Below are 16,151 nucleotides of genomic sequence, written 5' to 3' on the forward strand. Positions count from 1 at the left end.
TTATGGTTAAAAGCGTTTTGGCTAAAAATGTCGGGAACTAGTCAAACATTTTCGTTAAATTGACTTCCGGGGACAGCGGGCTGTCCAGGTGGTTTGGCGCGCCGCGCACCCACCTGGCGCGCCGCACAAATGAACTGCACCAGAAAATTTTTTTTTATGTTGTGAAATTTAACGGGAATTGTCGTGGTTTGGTTTGGGTTGTTACATGCCAGTTTATTTTGTGAGCAAAGTGCTACAACATGGTGAAGTCAACTACAAACCGGTCGAGAAGCACATTTTCGCGTTGGTCCACACCGCAAGACGATTGCGACGGTACTTTCAAGCACACCCAATGCTGGTGCTAACTGATTCGCCTATTAAACAGGTACGGTACGGTGATTGAGACCGGAGCACCTTGGAGGAAAGTTATTCTAACAAGTTTTTCATGCAGGTATTGAACATTAAATCCATTACGCCCCCCGTACCGCTGTCAAAGGCCAAATCATGGCAGATTTTATGGTTGAATTCATATGCGCCGCGCCACCAGTGCCGGTCGTCGAAGAAGTACCGAATATCGTCATGTGGGAACTATTCAAGGACGGAGCATCGATTTCTGACGGAGCGGGTGCACGTCTAATTTTAATTGGCCCTGACGGAGAGGAACATACCTACGCGTTGCGTTTCGAGTTCCCCGCCTCCAATAATGAAGCAGAATATGAGGCATTGATGTCTGGTTTGAGAATGGCTGAAAAGATGGGAATAAAATACCTAAAGGTGTCGGTTGATTCCCAACTCGTGGCGAATCAGATGAACGGGATGTTTGAAGCTAGGGATCCGGCTATGAAAAATTATTTGGCATTGGCAGAAGAAATGGCCAACAAATTCGAGCGTTTCTCAATAACGCAAGTGCCACGATCCTTGAACAAAAAGGCCGACGCACTCAGCAAGCTCGCATCAAGCGTGTTCAGCCACTTCGCCAAGGACGTTTGGCTGGAGGTCCTTAGTCAAAAATCCACTGACGTGGTACAAGTATCGACTTGCTTCGATAACAAACACGCTATACGCATAATCTGTTTATAACACAACGTACACATGCCCTGATTTTCTTGAAAAATAATAACAGGAGGCAGCCACTGTAGAAGAGGTCGAGACGTGGATGAGTCCTATCGTTACGTACCTCAAGAACGGGACTTTGCCGGTCGACGGGGCAACGGCACGTAAGATTCGTATGAAAGCACCTATGTACATGTTAAGGGATGGAGTTCTGTTCAAGAAATCCTTCACGGCACCGCTTTTAAGGTGTGTCGGCCCAAGCAAGGCGGAAACAATCGTAAGGGAGGTGCATGAAGGGACTTGTGGCATGCATTCAGGGTTTAGGACCGTTGTGGGGAAGATAATGCGGCTAGGGTATTTTTGGCCATCCATGTACCGTGACACGAAAGAGATCATCAAAGCTTGTGCTTCATGCCAACGTCACGCCCCTCAAATTCACATGCCGGTGCATGAGCTAATTCCCGTGACATCTGCTTGGCCCTTTTACAAATGGGCAATTGATTTGGTAGGTGTGATGACCCGAAAATTTTTGAATAAATTTAAACTTAATCTTTAACATTTCTTACACGATAAGCAAAGTCTGTGAAATTAAATCCCAAAATCTTGAACTATTCAATTACCCATCGACTATTCTCAACGATTCGAGAACAATTATATGTAAATAGATACATATATATATACTATAACTTGAAAACGTAACAAAGTGTTGAGTATATGACACTGTGCATTAACCTTATTGGTTTGATTATCTGATTGATATTTAGATAAGTTAACTAAAACGTTTAAGATGAACCAGTAAAACACTAATTTGCTACAGTATTTTCGAATTGCTACAATACCCGAAAAGCTACAGTGTTTTCGAAAATCACTATTTGCTACAGTAAAAAAAACTTTGCTACAATGACTTTGCTACAGTAAAACACTATTTTAAAATGTATTTTAACAAATAGCGAGACGATGATTTATAGAAGTAAATGACCAAAACACTCAAATGTATAAGTTATATTTCGAGTGATATAATTTAGGGATAATTTAAGGCTATATTTTGACTAAGGTACGTGTCCCAAAATGTAATGTACAAGTTTTCTCATCGTACGAAGGGACATTCGAAAAACCAGAACCGAGACATAAGTCGCGTGATGACGTACAACTTATCGGAACAAAAATTACGAATTAACTATGCACGGGAATAAAATATAATATATAATTAATTAATTTAAATTATATATTATATATATTATAAAAATATATCGACGAGCTAGTTGCCAAAATTTTGTGAGCTGTAAAAGTGGGCCATGCGATCGCATGGCCATTGGCCTTCAGAACCATGCGATCGCATGGGGTCTGGGGACAGGCCACAACTATAACAGCTCGATCATTTCTGCCTCTGAATTCATTTTATTATTACTCCGTAAGTATTTATATTATTTATATTATTATTATTATTATTATTATTATTATTATTATTATTATTATTATTATTATTATTATTATTATTATTATTATTAAGATTAATACTATTATTAATCTTATCATTAATATTAGTAATATTATTACATAAAATATTACGACGAGGTTATGGGCGTGTCACTTTCAAAACGGGTTTTCGAGCGGGATAGAGATAAGAAAACTATGGGTTATAGCTATGGAGGTTATGGGTAATGTTCAAGGGTATTGTTCTCAAGTCAAACCTAGTGTTTATCATCTTCGTTGCGTCTACGTACTTTTCTGAAATATTGAATCACAATATTGATACGTAAGCATTTATATTTTATCTTTTATAAATTAATAGTGTATCCATGTCTAGTGCTCGAGCATATATGTTTATGCATGCTTGTATACTAAATTTTGTCATTAAATAGTTTATAATGAATCACTAATTAAATACATATACTACTGGTAAAAGGTATATGATATACATGTTTTTGGAAAGCTGGCGAAAAATCAATAACTTTTCATTTAGATATCGAATAGTTTCGATGAACGAATTAAAAGATATGATCAACTGAATTATGATTGACGTTAATTGAAATTGCTTTTGAATTTGCAATTAAGATTTAAACAACTTGTTTACGAGATTGATAAAGTGAACTTTTAAATATTACCAACCGAGTAAAAGAATCCTTATATAAGGTACGTCTCGTTTGTTGAACTATTGTCAAAATTGACTTTTTGAAACAACATTGGATAACTTTTGTATGTCGATATCGAGCATTAGGGTTGTGATACACTATGACCTGACCTAGCTTGATAGACATTTATTGACCAATATATGTTCTCTAGGTTGAGATCTACGATTATTTGATATTCCGAGTTTCGGTCACATTACGATGAACAACTTTATGTGCTGCTAAGGTGAGTTTCATTGCTCCCTTTTTAATTGCTTTTGCAATATATTTTTGGGCTGAGAATACATGCAATTTATTTTAAACGCAATGGATACAAGTACATACTAAATTCTACACTGAGTTTAAACCGAAAATCCCTTAGCTTTGGTAACTAGTAACTTCCAGTACATAGGATATGGACTGGTGGGCGCGAATAACAGTATATGGATCCATAGGGCTTGACATCCCCGTCCGAGCTAGAGCGCTAGCCTTTTAACGGACGTGTGTTATTTGATTTTAGGACACGTTGGTTTGCGTGTATTAAAACGAATGGGGTATTTATCATTATAACGTTAAAGCTTAGTTACCAGGGTGCTCTGTTACGTAGAATCTATTGATAAACGTTTCTGGATGAAACAACTGAAATCTTGTGATCCACTTTTATAGAATATTTTGATAAACGTTTCTGGATGAAACAACTGAAATCTTGTGATCCACTTTTATATACAGATTATGCGAAACACTAAAACTATGAACTCACCAACCTTTGTGTTGACTCTTATTAGCATGTTTATTCTCAGGTTCCCTAGAAGTCTTCCGCTGTTTGCTTATATGTTATACAAGCTATGTGCATGGAGTCTTGCATGCTTTATTCAAGGAAACATTGCATTCACCAAATCATCACCATGTATCTTATATTGACTGCATTGTCAACGGAAGTATTATTGTAAACTATTTATTTCGGTGATTGTCTATATGTAGAAATCATCAGATGTCGAAAACCTTTGATTTAAATATTCATTTATGGTGTGCCTTTTCAAAAGAATGCAATGTTTACAAAACGTATCATATAGAGGTCAAATACCTCGCAATGAAATTGATGAATGACGTGTTCATCCATATCGATTTGGAGCGATCGTCACAGTAGGCCCCTTCCCGGATGGAAAACACTTGGTCGTTGCAATTGAGTTTTTCACCAAGTGGGTTGAAGCCAAACCTTTAAAGAGCATAACGGGTAAACAGATTGTGAATTTTTTTGGGAAGAAATCGTGTGCCGTTTCGGAATACCACACGAAATAGTAAGTGATAACGGCAAACAGTTTGCTCACGATCCGTTTCGTTCATGGTGTGACGGGTTGAATATCAAACAGACTTTCAGTTCTGTCGCCCATCCGCAGGCAAATGGGCAAGTCGAAGTCACCAACAGGGATATCGTTGTAGGGATAAGGGCAAGGTTGGACACGGACAGGAAAGGTGGGGCAGATGAGCTTCCACAAGTATTATGGGCGTTCAGAACCACGCCAAAAGGAAGTAATCGAGAAACGCCATTCAGCCTTGTATATGGTACCGAGGCAGTGATACCTGCTGAAATTGATGTCCCAACCCAACGTGTAGTGCAATTCAATGATGAGTCTAACGTCATTAACTTGAAGGAAAATTTGGACTTGTAGGAGGAGAGGCGTGACGCCGCCGCTATCAGGGAAGCGTCAAACAAACAGAAAATTGCCAAGTATTAAAATCAACGTGTGAAGGAACGTGCTTTCCGCCCCGGTGATTTTGTGTGGCATAATAACAACGCTAGCCGGGTCGAGAATACTGGAAAATTGGGACCCAATTGGGAAGGCCCGTATGTGATTGCAGATGCACTTGGCAACGGAGCGTATAATCTAAAGACGCATGATGGCAAATTTGTGCCGCGTACCTGGCACGCAACCAATTTAAAGAAGTTTTACGTTTAAATATTTCGAATCGTTCCGTTGTTGGAAATTTTTTCTTTTTCTACCAAGTTTGTGATTGATCACCACAAATGTAAGCGCATCGCGCATTAGACTTCTTTGCTTTCAGTTTTCAATTAAATGCATTTTTCAATCTTCATTACTAATGTATTGTGTAACTATTATGGCCGCGCTTCGGCGTTATAAATGTAAGTCCACTCACAAGTTATTTATGCCATGAACAAAGACATCATCTAATCTTTGGACGGCATTGGCGACGCTAGGCGTATTGGAGGTACGCCTAGCCCTCGGAACGGGATGCCTCCGAATTTCGTTTCCGTCGCATTAGTCCCAGCACTAAGTAGATGAGTGCAATGTCGACAATCATCAAGTGTAACCTTGACAAACGGTACGTTTCCGTGACGACAGTACGTACATATTTATATAAACATGTTTTACTACAGTTGGAACACAAAGTAAAATAACAAGAATCATAAGGAATTGATATTTCGTTGCCTTAATTACAACCATTACATTAGGATCAAAAATGAATACAGAATTACAAAAATCCCTACAACTACGGGATCATCTTCTTCACTTTAGCCAGAGTAAGGTCCGGCGTCGACCCAATCTGTTCAATAAACGACACCTTAATGGTCGCGCAAGCATTGACCGCCGCATCGTGGAGGTCGTAGGCGTCCTCATCCGCCATGTTTCGGATCGCCTCCGGAATTGGTTCTGCTATTTCAACATGTTCCACCAACGTGGTATACGCGTCCAAACGCTCCACTTTCCTCGTAGCGTCAACCAAATTCTGGAACAGCTCCTTCACCTCCGGCACCTTGAGAGCCTTATAAAAAAATAGAAAGGATGAGGCTACAAAGCTCTTGAAAATCGTCCGCTACCTTTCGGTTGGCAGCGGACAACTCTTGGTTCTCGGCGGTGAGGAGATCCTTACTGGCTCTCTCCTCCGCCAGCTCTTTATGCGCCGCCTCCAAGTCCTTTAGCGCAGTTTGTTCTTTTTCGGCACGCAAGGCCATCTATTTGATAGCCTTTTGGGCCTCCCTTAGGGCCTGCTTCTTTTCAACCTCTGCTGCGGCAGCGGCTTGCTTAGCCCGTTCCAGCTCCTCCCTGACCTTGACAATTTCAACATTCAGCTCTTTACCGTCAGCCTCCGCGCGACGGGCACGTTGGTCCAGATCAATAGTTCGCTGTAGCTCGTCCCGGGTCAACACCAACCCTTCATAAATGTGCTGAACCCTGGCGCGACGAGCGGCGCTATCGGGCATTTTTCGGACGGCCTCATAAAGTGTCAGAGGGCAAATCCGTTGCAGATACTCAAACTGCGACAGAGCGTCGCTGTGAGAGACGTTCCACATGGTCTCCATGTGGCTGAAGGTGGGTTGTTTCCCAAAACCAGGAGAATAAGGCTCCTCCAAAGAAGTAGAACGTTGGCCGGATACGCCGCCAGAACCGGATGCCGTCAGTATGTCTTTTTCCGACGCCTTTCCTTGGGCGTCGGATGAATCTTGGAGATGGACGATAGGGACTTCCATGCGTAACCCTGGAGAAATAACAAACTTGATTAGTTTCTCCCATTGGGGTTCTGGTGACGTAGCGGGGTTATTATCAGGGTTTTCATAATGCCCACCTTGGCTGGGAATCTCTTCAAAAGTTTTTAAGTTGCTTTCTGCAACTTCTCGTGGCGTTTTCCTCTTCTTGTGACCGCCAGTCGTGACTGTCACTTTTGGGGGAGAATGGGGGCGCATCTGCTGTTGAAGTTGCTGTTCCGGCTGAACCGGGGGAGCAGCGACGGATATCGGATCCGGATTGGTGACACGTAGGTTGTAGGTTGTGTCGTTGCCACGTCGCTGGAAGCGTTGGTGGATGAAGCAGCAGCAACATCATCTCCCTTCAAAGGATGACCTTCCGGAAGGTTGGCTTTTGGGAATCTCTTGAAGGAAACGCCGTCAAGAGAAGGGCGGCGGAGAACTCTGTTGAAATCCATCTCTGCAAAAGAAATTGATTTAGAAAAATTACATGAGCAGAATACTTACAAGTTTAAAGACGTAGCGGCACGAAGAGCATACCCCTTCCGTCGCACATGATTAATGGCACTCTGTCACTCCATGGCCAATAATGCTGAACATTGCAGAGTTTCAGCATCACCTCGCCGTAAGGACGCATCTCTAGCGTAGCGTCCTTACACAAATTAAAAAGCTCCCGCTCCCTTTGGTCAAGGTCTGGAGTTTTGGAGACATCTGGAGAACGTTTGGAATGCCATTGTGCGAGGTGGGCACGCCCTTCGCCCAGCAGTTCGGTCCCGGCAAAAAAGAACATCCCCCTCCAATCATGGAGGGACGGAGACTTCTTGGTGGTAAAGTTGCACTTTTTCTCAAAAGTGTACCATCCTTTTCCGGAAGCAGTGAGTTTGAACGTCGCTCGGAAAACGTTCAGACACGCGGGTCTATTTTGTGACCTAAAAAACATCTCGAAAATAGTAACACGCTACCATGCGTGAGGATGTAATTGTGAGACGCTAATGTGATAATGGTCTAGCATAGCCGCCACGAATGGGCTCAACGGAAAACGCAAGTTGCCCAGTGCCACCGCTTTCCAATACAAGGTAAAGTATCCTTGTGGCGGCTCGTCGGCACGCTGGCCGGGTATCGCTACCATCGTCGGTACGTTTTGAAGTACCGGATACTCGGCTATAAATTTCTCCATCTCTTCCGTCGTAACGGTAGTGTTTTTCGTAGAAACGTTAGCCTTAGACATTTTGGTTTACCTTAGAACGAAAACGGCACGCGTATGGAGAGGAGATAAGAATTTTTTAATAATAAGGTAGCGGAGAAAGCGATGTAACAATGAGGAGGTAAAAACGCCATATTTATAGAAGAAACTTACTGTGGGCCCAGTTCATGGGCTTAGATCCTGATCGAACACATGTCCTAGGGATGTTGAACCATAGCCGTTGGATTCGTGGCGTTTCATTTTTACAGCTGTAAAACGTAATGATTGCTGACATCACCCCCTAGCACACCCTACGAGGAAATAGGATTTGACTTTTACGGCGTGTCAGTAATGATGGCCTTTTATAATATTTTATTCAATATAGTTCGGTTACAATCAAAGGCAATTGATTACAACCAAACTGGGGGGATTTAATGACGTACGTCCCGCCATAGCCGTCACGTGTGACGCATGGCGTATCCTGTAGCTGGACGTTTAGCTTCAACTCCTGGTTGGATACCAAGTCAACGCCGCTATTAGGCCACGATTACTTTTACGCTACGTCACCCGTAGCGTGCCGTTAGCATTTGACTTGGTTTGCACAGCTACTTGTCCGTCCGACAAATCAGGAGAACGTGGAGCAGTTAGTGGGCATGATTAGAGGATTCCAGGAGTGGTAATCGTGGTTTAGTGGGCTAGTGGTGGTTATCCTTGGTAACCGTCATCTTATGCCTATAAATACTGCTCATAATCACACATTTAGCAACGAATCAACACTTTACACTTACCACAACTGATCACTCTTCTAAGCTCACCTTGGAGGCTCAGCAAAAGTTAACCACCACAACACCCCTCATACTCATCACGCAAACCGAAGGAAACCCTTCCGAAGGTTAGTCATTCAACTAATTGCACTCAAGTCAATTTTGGCTTGATCAATATGCTTATTGTGTTGACTGTTGATGAACAACCTATTATTGATTCAGGCTGCAGTGAAGGAGGTAAAACGAGACGCAAGACATGCTAAAAAGGACATGAAGGATTTATACAAAAGTGAAGCTCAGCAAGCTCAGAAAATGGCTGCTTTCACTGGCTCATCTTCCATTCATCTTACGTAAGCTGATATTCATTTAGTTATGTTTTACAGGTAATTGTAAGAATTTAACAAATCTAGAGGTACAAAGAAAATCTGTATTTGTATCTATAGATTATAAAATGGTAATGGTATACATCCTTCTGGTTTCACATTAATATGATTTTTCTTTTCTAGCATGGTATCTGTAAATAATTACATTACAACAAGATTAAGCTAGAAGACCAATATTATTTGAGACCATTTTGCTGCCTTGTCCAGTATGATCGTCTAACTCAGGATGAGGTATTGGACCGCTTGTGTAGCCTCCCCCTGTGCTAGGTGGGTCCATCCAATTACCGTAATCTTGTATTTCATCGTACAGGTGGAAGATAACGGACTCTGGCGGCTGGACCGGTGAAAACTCTGGCTCTGATGGTGGTTCTGGCTTCTGCACCAATGGTGGTTTCGATGCTAGTGTTTGGAAACAACTCATGCTTATGATGAGTAGAGTCATGCATAATGTGTGCATGAACAACTTTGCAGAGAAAGACAGGTTGTTGGAATCTCTCATTTTGGAAGCCGTATTATTTCTGAAATGAAATTATGTCTCTTTTAATTGATGGGGGGTTATATTGGATTGAAATCAACCTTGTGTTGTATATGTGTTAGTGCCTAGTTAGTTCTTTTGGTTGACGTATTTTGCAAGATTAAAAATGACAATGGTAGACATGTATATAACAGAAATAGGTGGCTGGTACATATGTTCCAAAAAACAATAACAAGTTAAAAAGATTGAAGGAAGCCATCAATTCCGTCTATACTTTGTTCATTTGTTTCTCGTGGCCCATCAAATTCTACTAAATGAAGTTTTAAACTAGAAATACTACGCTTTCTAGTTTAACAAAAAAAATTTCTCGCTAAATAAGAAGGCAGTCAATATAAATTGTCTATATATAAATACTTGCTTTCTCTTTTATAGTGGCTCTATTAATTGAGTCATGTCAACAAACGTTGATTTATTGACGACTTAACTGTCGTTTAAAGTCTAGTTTAAACTTCATGCATGTTTAAAACCCGTGTAAATTTGATTATACCATTTTCATGGCGTCTCACACTTATTTTTTTTCTTTTTTAAACCTACTATTAGCCGAGGGGTCCATTTGAAAACAATCTCTTTATCCTTAGAACATTAAGAGGGAGGATTTTCTCTACTCTTGGAGTGTTTAATTCTAGATAGAAAAATGATTCTCTTTGTTGTAGGATATACCCCACTTATGTGGGGATTCAGTGGAATTGAGTTTTGTTGTTGTTGTGTTAGTTTCCCTTTTATCTTACAAAAATGCTAAAACATCATAAACTTAGAAGTCTTTTCAAATAGATTTAGAATTCATATATAACATTATACTTTAGTCTCAACTCTCAACTATGATATCCGACCAGAAAACTTTTAATATATGAAGAAACTTCATTTGCAGAAATATCCAACTAGAAGACTTTTAATAAATGAGGAAATTTCATTGGCAAAAATTTCAAGGCAGATAGTTATTTATTACGGGACATAATTCGAAGTCCATTTGTAGAAACTTCAGCCCTACGGTGTTGTCCCGAGGGCTGAGACTTTAAGATGCCTTCAGTGTGAGTTTTCATTTTCACTCCGCTGATATTTATTGAACAAAATTGGTAATATTGTTACTCCATTGATCAAGACTTCAATTACTTTTCCCCATATAGCCTTATGATTTTTTTTAATAGTCGGATTTTTTTCCGAATCTCTGAAAATCCTGAGACTTAAGTTCACTTTTTATTATGATATAAAATGTTTAAAAACTTGACTGCGACTACGTCACCACTTTTTCACTAAGATTCAATAAAAAACTGAACACCGTCTATAATTAGGGGTGTAATTGTAAACGAGTCGAGACGAACTCAAACTCGGTTGGACTCAAGCTCAACTCATTTGGAGCTATATATTTGGATTTGGTGATGCAAAGCATTTATAGCAGGTTTGAAATGGCAGTTAGTGGACGAAAGTACCCTCATATGCCTAGCTCATGTCATGACTTGACGAAAAATTTTAACAATCATAAAACGCTTGGACTAGCAAATCACAAGACTATGCATGCAAAAAAAAAGGTTCATAGATGAAACTTGCAATATGCGACAAATCACTGGGCTATCCATGTAATCTATATCTATATCTATAAGTCTCTAATTTTACTAATAGAACAATCAAATAATCTCCTCAAATGGTAAATCCAAACACACCCTAGTCCCACGACCATTGACCAGATTGTAAATTTATATTTATATTTATATTTATATTTATATTTATATTTATATTTATACTAATAAACATAAACATAAACAATTTACACTAATTACTACTTGTAATAAACAATATCTGACAATGACATTAAACAGTTGTATAATGATTGATTAATCATACCACACAAGATATTATTATTATACAATCTAATTAAATAGTGGCAGGTTAAGCTCAATCACCCAAAAACTAACAAAATAGATGATCATGCCCAACCACCAAATTTGATCTTTTTAGAACGATATGGTACATGTTGCAATAAATATTGTATTATCTCCTTACCAAGAAGTCAACAATACTTACTTTAAATGCTCCCAACCAAACAAAACCAACCAATTCCTATTATATGTATCCGATTAAATAAATAAATGCACTTCTTTATTGGCCAGCCTAAAATTTTAAGTACTTGTACATTTTTTTGATATGAAAAGTGTACTTCATCTAGACCACCCTCTTCATTTATTACAATAAATAAATCCTCTTGTTCATTTGGGCCAACTACACATGGGTCCTTACTCTACTACAATGAATACATGACCACTTCACTATGCCACCCAATATCCCATTTTTAGAAGAAATTGTCACCTTTAGCCAAGACAAAACATGAACCCTAACCCGACCCAAATTGGTTTTGGGGCGCTAAAATGACCCAAAATTCTTTAAACCATTAGGGCAAAAACAACATAATTTCACAAAGGAACAGTTAGATAGGATGGTGTTTGGGTCAAAATCATACAATGAGAAATGATATATCTTGAGGGTGTTAACCAAAGAATTTGGATTTTATTATACAAAGGCAAATTAGCTTTATAAACACATTTGCAACCTATATCACACATCAAACAACTAAAAGAATACACAGGCATCAAATCAAATAATACACAAAACTACAAATTAGTAGTGGTACCTGAAGAGCTTTTACTAAACCACATACACTTTTCTTTCATTGCATCACTCTCTTTTGCATACTCTTTAAATTGAAACTCTTCACTGTTCTTAAAATTTGGAGGAACTTTTCCTTCACTGTAACATTGACTACAAAGACTAAAGTGCGATTTCAATTCCTTAAATCTTGATCCAATTATCGGGTACCGACAAACACCACAACATTGTTTACCATGTCGGTTCCTATCTGATGTTTCAAGTTTTAACAAAGTTGACATTATACCAAAACCCCAATCAGGATCATCAAACATTGTAACAAACTCTGTAAACGACACCATTGAGGTATCCGTTTCTCCATGTATTTCAAGCAATTCGCTTGCACCATGCGTAGGAATGTAGATTGCGCGTAATAACTTTATATAATGTAAAGCATCAATCTTTTTAATCTGCCCGTTAGACCCAGTTTCGTTTGCGGGTCGCCAAAGAAGTGAATCGAATACTACCCTTTTCCGTTTATCTGGTGTACCACAACATATAGGAGCTAGAATGGCGAAAAACATACCCAAATCAACCCGACCCGTTTCAGATTCATCTAAAAGTGTCAAGATTTTAAGATTAATAGCCTTCACAGCTCCTATAAAGGTTTCGGGCTTCAAGAAACTAAGCAATCTTCGAAGGACAATTTCTAAAGACGCCTTACGAATAGATTTTTCAGGCAACCCAGAACCTGAATACATCAATGGAGTCTCGTTTTCGTTCATTTCCTTTTTTAAAAGGTCAACATCACAACGGGTCAACCTAGTTGTTCTTTGAAAAGCACGAATGTTAAGCGCAGTAGCAAGTTCTTGCCTCAACGTTGTTCTTTCACCTACGGTTTTAAACTTAGACGGCTCCACAACAATAAACGCCACGTCACCATTTCCGTTCCCATTTCCTTTCAATTTCTTCCTATGAAGCTGCTTCAAATGAGAAATCGCATCGTACAATTCAATCCTATTAGTCATTTTCAACGCTTCTTTCAAAGCCTTTTTAGCTTCTTCAGTTTCACCTGCACCTAACAATGAAACAGCCATATTAAGCTGAGCCCTCCAATGATTAGGCCACACTCCTAAAACCCGCGTGTACACTTCGGAAGCCCGTTGGTACCGACCCATATCCATATAAAGCCCACCAAGATTATACAAAGCATCAATATGACCCGGTTTCAAATCAATCGCTTTCTGAAACTCCTTAATCGCATTCTCATCATCACCAATTGCATGTAAAGCCGAAGCTAAATCACAATGTGCATCAGCATAATCATTTTTCATATAAATCGCTTCTTCTAACGCTTTTACAGCAGCCTTATACTCACCTACACCAAGTAAAGCACTACCTAAAAGCTTCAAAGCTCGAAAATGAGTAGGACATAAAATCGCAGCCTCTCGATAATGTTCACAAGCACTTATGACCATACCTTCACATTCAAGAGATATACCAAGATTCACATGAATTTGTGGAAGTAAATAACCCCATTGATTACCACCTGCTTCTGCAGCATCCAAAGCCAAAACAAATTCGTTTTTCGCATCAGTATAACCACCAATCACATGATAACAGTTTCCAGCTCGAAAATGCGGTCTAACATCCGCAGGTTGTAATTCACAGGCTCGTTTAAAACACACCAATGCTTCCTTAAACAAATGCTGGTCATACAAAAATCGACCCAAAGCCATATGTCCATCAAATGCTTCTTCTCTAGATCTCGACCCGTCAGCCCGTGATCTCAACCCGCTTAACTCCTTAACAAAAACCGCATAATCGTGCCCGTTTTCTTCCCAAACTATCCTTTTACTCGTATTATTATCGATTTCGGACGATGGCCCAAGCTCCCTAGACCACCCTGACTCAGAATAAACATCCAAATTCTCTGTTTTTCCATCTTTTAACTGTTTAGATTTCAACCTTTTAACCAAAATCTCCAAATCATCCACAAGCTTCCACGTGTCATCAAACACAATCCCGTGGTTCGGAGACGCCGCCCAAGCCGCCGTCCGGTGGTTCTTCTTTCTGACCGATGACACGCGGTCCATAACTGATGACGTGGAAGCAGAAGCACCTTCTGCATCCAATTCTGCTAAATTAGAACCACCAAATTCATTATCATTATTAATATTGTTATTATTATTATTATCCTCATCAATATTAATGATATTATTATCTGATTTTGGAAATTGAAACCCTAGGGCTTCAAAATCACGATCAACGTCACCGGCACCGTCGTCGTAGGTACGTAACAATCCGTCGTAGGTAAGACCTTTAACGCCGTCAATGAATTCAGCGTATGTACGGAAAACTTCATCGAGAATAGCGTTGATTTGTTCGTTACTGAATTTAACCCTAGGGTTTACAGCAACAACCAAAGCTGACATTTCATCTCTGTTTAAACCACCGTCTTTGTTTAAATCGAATTGCTGAAATATTGTTTTTACCTTCTCCGATCTGTTCCCTCTCGTAGTCATTCCGTTCCGTTTAATTTAATAAATTTGTTGAAAAGATGAAAATTAAACCGGGTTTAAGATAACCCTAACCCTAACCGGAATAACTGAATTATGAAATTCGGGAATTGGGATGGAAAATAAATGAAAGCGTATGAAAAGTGGGGGAACTTGTGAATAGAAAGGAAGACTGATTTATTTATTTTTATTTATTATTATTCATCCGTAATAAAATAAAATAAATAAAATTAAATAGTAATTAAATAAAAGATAAATATATAAATAGTAGTAATAATTTGTTTGATTTATGGGTGGCCTGGCTTTCTGCGTGTGTGCGCTGGGATGATGGGGATGGTGGGACCTTACAAGCCGCACGGGATAAGATAGAACAGAAACGGCAGTCTTATGGATTACACCATCTTCTTCCGTTCAGTAATATTGACTCCAGAGTAGAAAATAGTACGTAACACTTTTTATTATTATGGAATATGGAATACGAGTATATTACCTTTTACTTTTTTATTAACTTTACACTTTTACCCAATAAATTTTTATTTATTTATGAATGTAAAATAATTAATTCGAATTATCAAAGAAAAATAGTACTCTAAACAATAAATTAAGGACAAGGAAAATATTTCCAATGATACTCATGCCGGATCATCCTTTGCATGAGCATCACACGTGGTCGACACATGCCGATTTAACGATTAACCATCAAGTTTCCTTGAAGAAATAATACAAGTATATTGCTTGCGCATATTGAACGTCTGGCGCTTCATGACCCTTCCGCGCAAAGACTCTGCGCGATTGCATTACACCACAGTATGACAGCTGGACATTAGTGGAGGCACACGGTCCGGCTGTAGTACAACTTTATCAGCTTTTCTGACTAAATAGTACAACTGGGCAAAAAAGATGTCCTCTTTGTCTTATTGTGTGGCACTAAAAGACAAAAGGATCCAACTATAAATATGGGCGGTTAACCCTAGGTGGAGGCATTCATATCATCTTTACATTTCACACACACATCTCGCACAAGATATCGTTTTTTCATACTTAAACCCGCCGTGCTGGAATTATACAACGTTCGTACCCGACTTGTGTAGTGACCCGTCCTAATCCATCTGGACGAATACATTACATTTGGTTACATAGCGAGGTATTTGACCTCTAAATGATACATTTTACAAACATTTCATTCGTTTTTAAAAGACAAACTTTCATTACATCGAAAGCTGACAGGCATGCATACCATTTCATAATATATCCAAACTATCAATAACTTAATAATAATCTTGTTGAACTCAACGACTCGAATGCAACGTCTTTTGAAATATGTCATGAATGACTCCAAGTAATATCTCTAAAATGAGCAAATGCACAGCGGAAGATTTCTTTCATACCTGAGAATAAACATGATTTCAAGTGTCAACCAAAAGGTTGGTGAGTTCATTAGTTTATCATAACAATCATTTCCATTAATTTAATAGACCACGAGATTTTCATTTCATTTCTCATAAACATCATCTCATATCAGACATTTCGCAAACTGCATAGAGATAAAAATCATTCATATGGTGA

At 39.2% G+C, this 16,151-nt stretch overlaps 2 protein-coding genes across 2 annotated transcripts; one reads left to right on the forward strand and one right to left on the reverse strand.

Annotated features, from left to right (window-relative positions):
* The first annotated feature begins 483 nt into the window (after window positions 1-483).
* On the forward strand, window positions 484-4,810 carry LOC139889175 (uncharacterized). The gene is made up of 3 exons (XM_071872137.1): window positions 484-1,002; window positions 1,103-1,537; window positions 4,511-4,810. Exons 1-3 carry the CDS (start codon window positions 484-486, stop codon window positions 4,808-4,810), a joined length of 1,254 nt encoding a protein of 417 aa, XP_071728238.1.
* Window positions 4,811-9,359: 4,549 nt separating this feature from the next.
* LOC139892343 (uncharacterized TPR repeat-containing protein At2g32450-like) lies at window positions 9,360-14,838 on the reverse strand. The gene is made up of 2 exons (XM_071875412.1): window positions 12,113-14,838; window positions 9,360-9,472 (listed from the first exon to the last, which is right to left on the reverse strand). The coding sequence occupies exons 1-2, from the start codon at window positions 14,589-14,591 to the stop codon at window positions 9,450-9,452; spliced, it is 2,502 nt and encodes an 833-aa protein (XP_071731513.1). The 5' UTR covers window positions 14,592-14,838; the 3' UTR covers window positions 9,360-9,449.
* Between the last annotated feature and the right edge of the window lie 1,313 nt (window positions 14,839-16,151).

This window comes from Rutidosis leptorrhynchoides, chromosome 2 (assembly GCF_046630445.1).
Source record: "Rutidosis leptorrhynchoides isolate AG116_Rl617_1_P2 chromosome 2, CSIRO_AGI_Rlap_v1, whole genome shotgun sequence".
In the NCBI taxonomy this organism is placed as follows: Eukaryota; Viridiplantae; Streptophyta; class Magnoliopsida; order Asterales; family Asteraceae; genus Rutidosis; species Rutidosis leptorrhynchoides.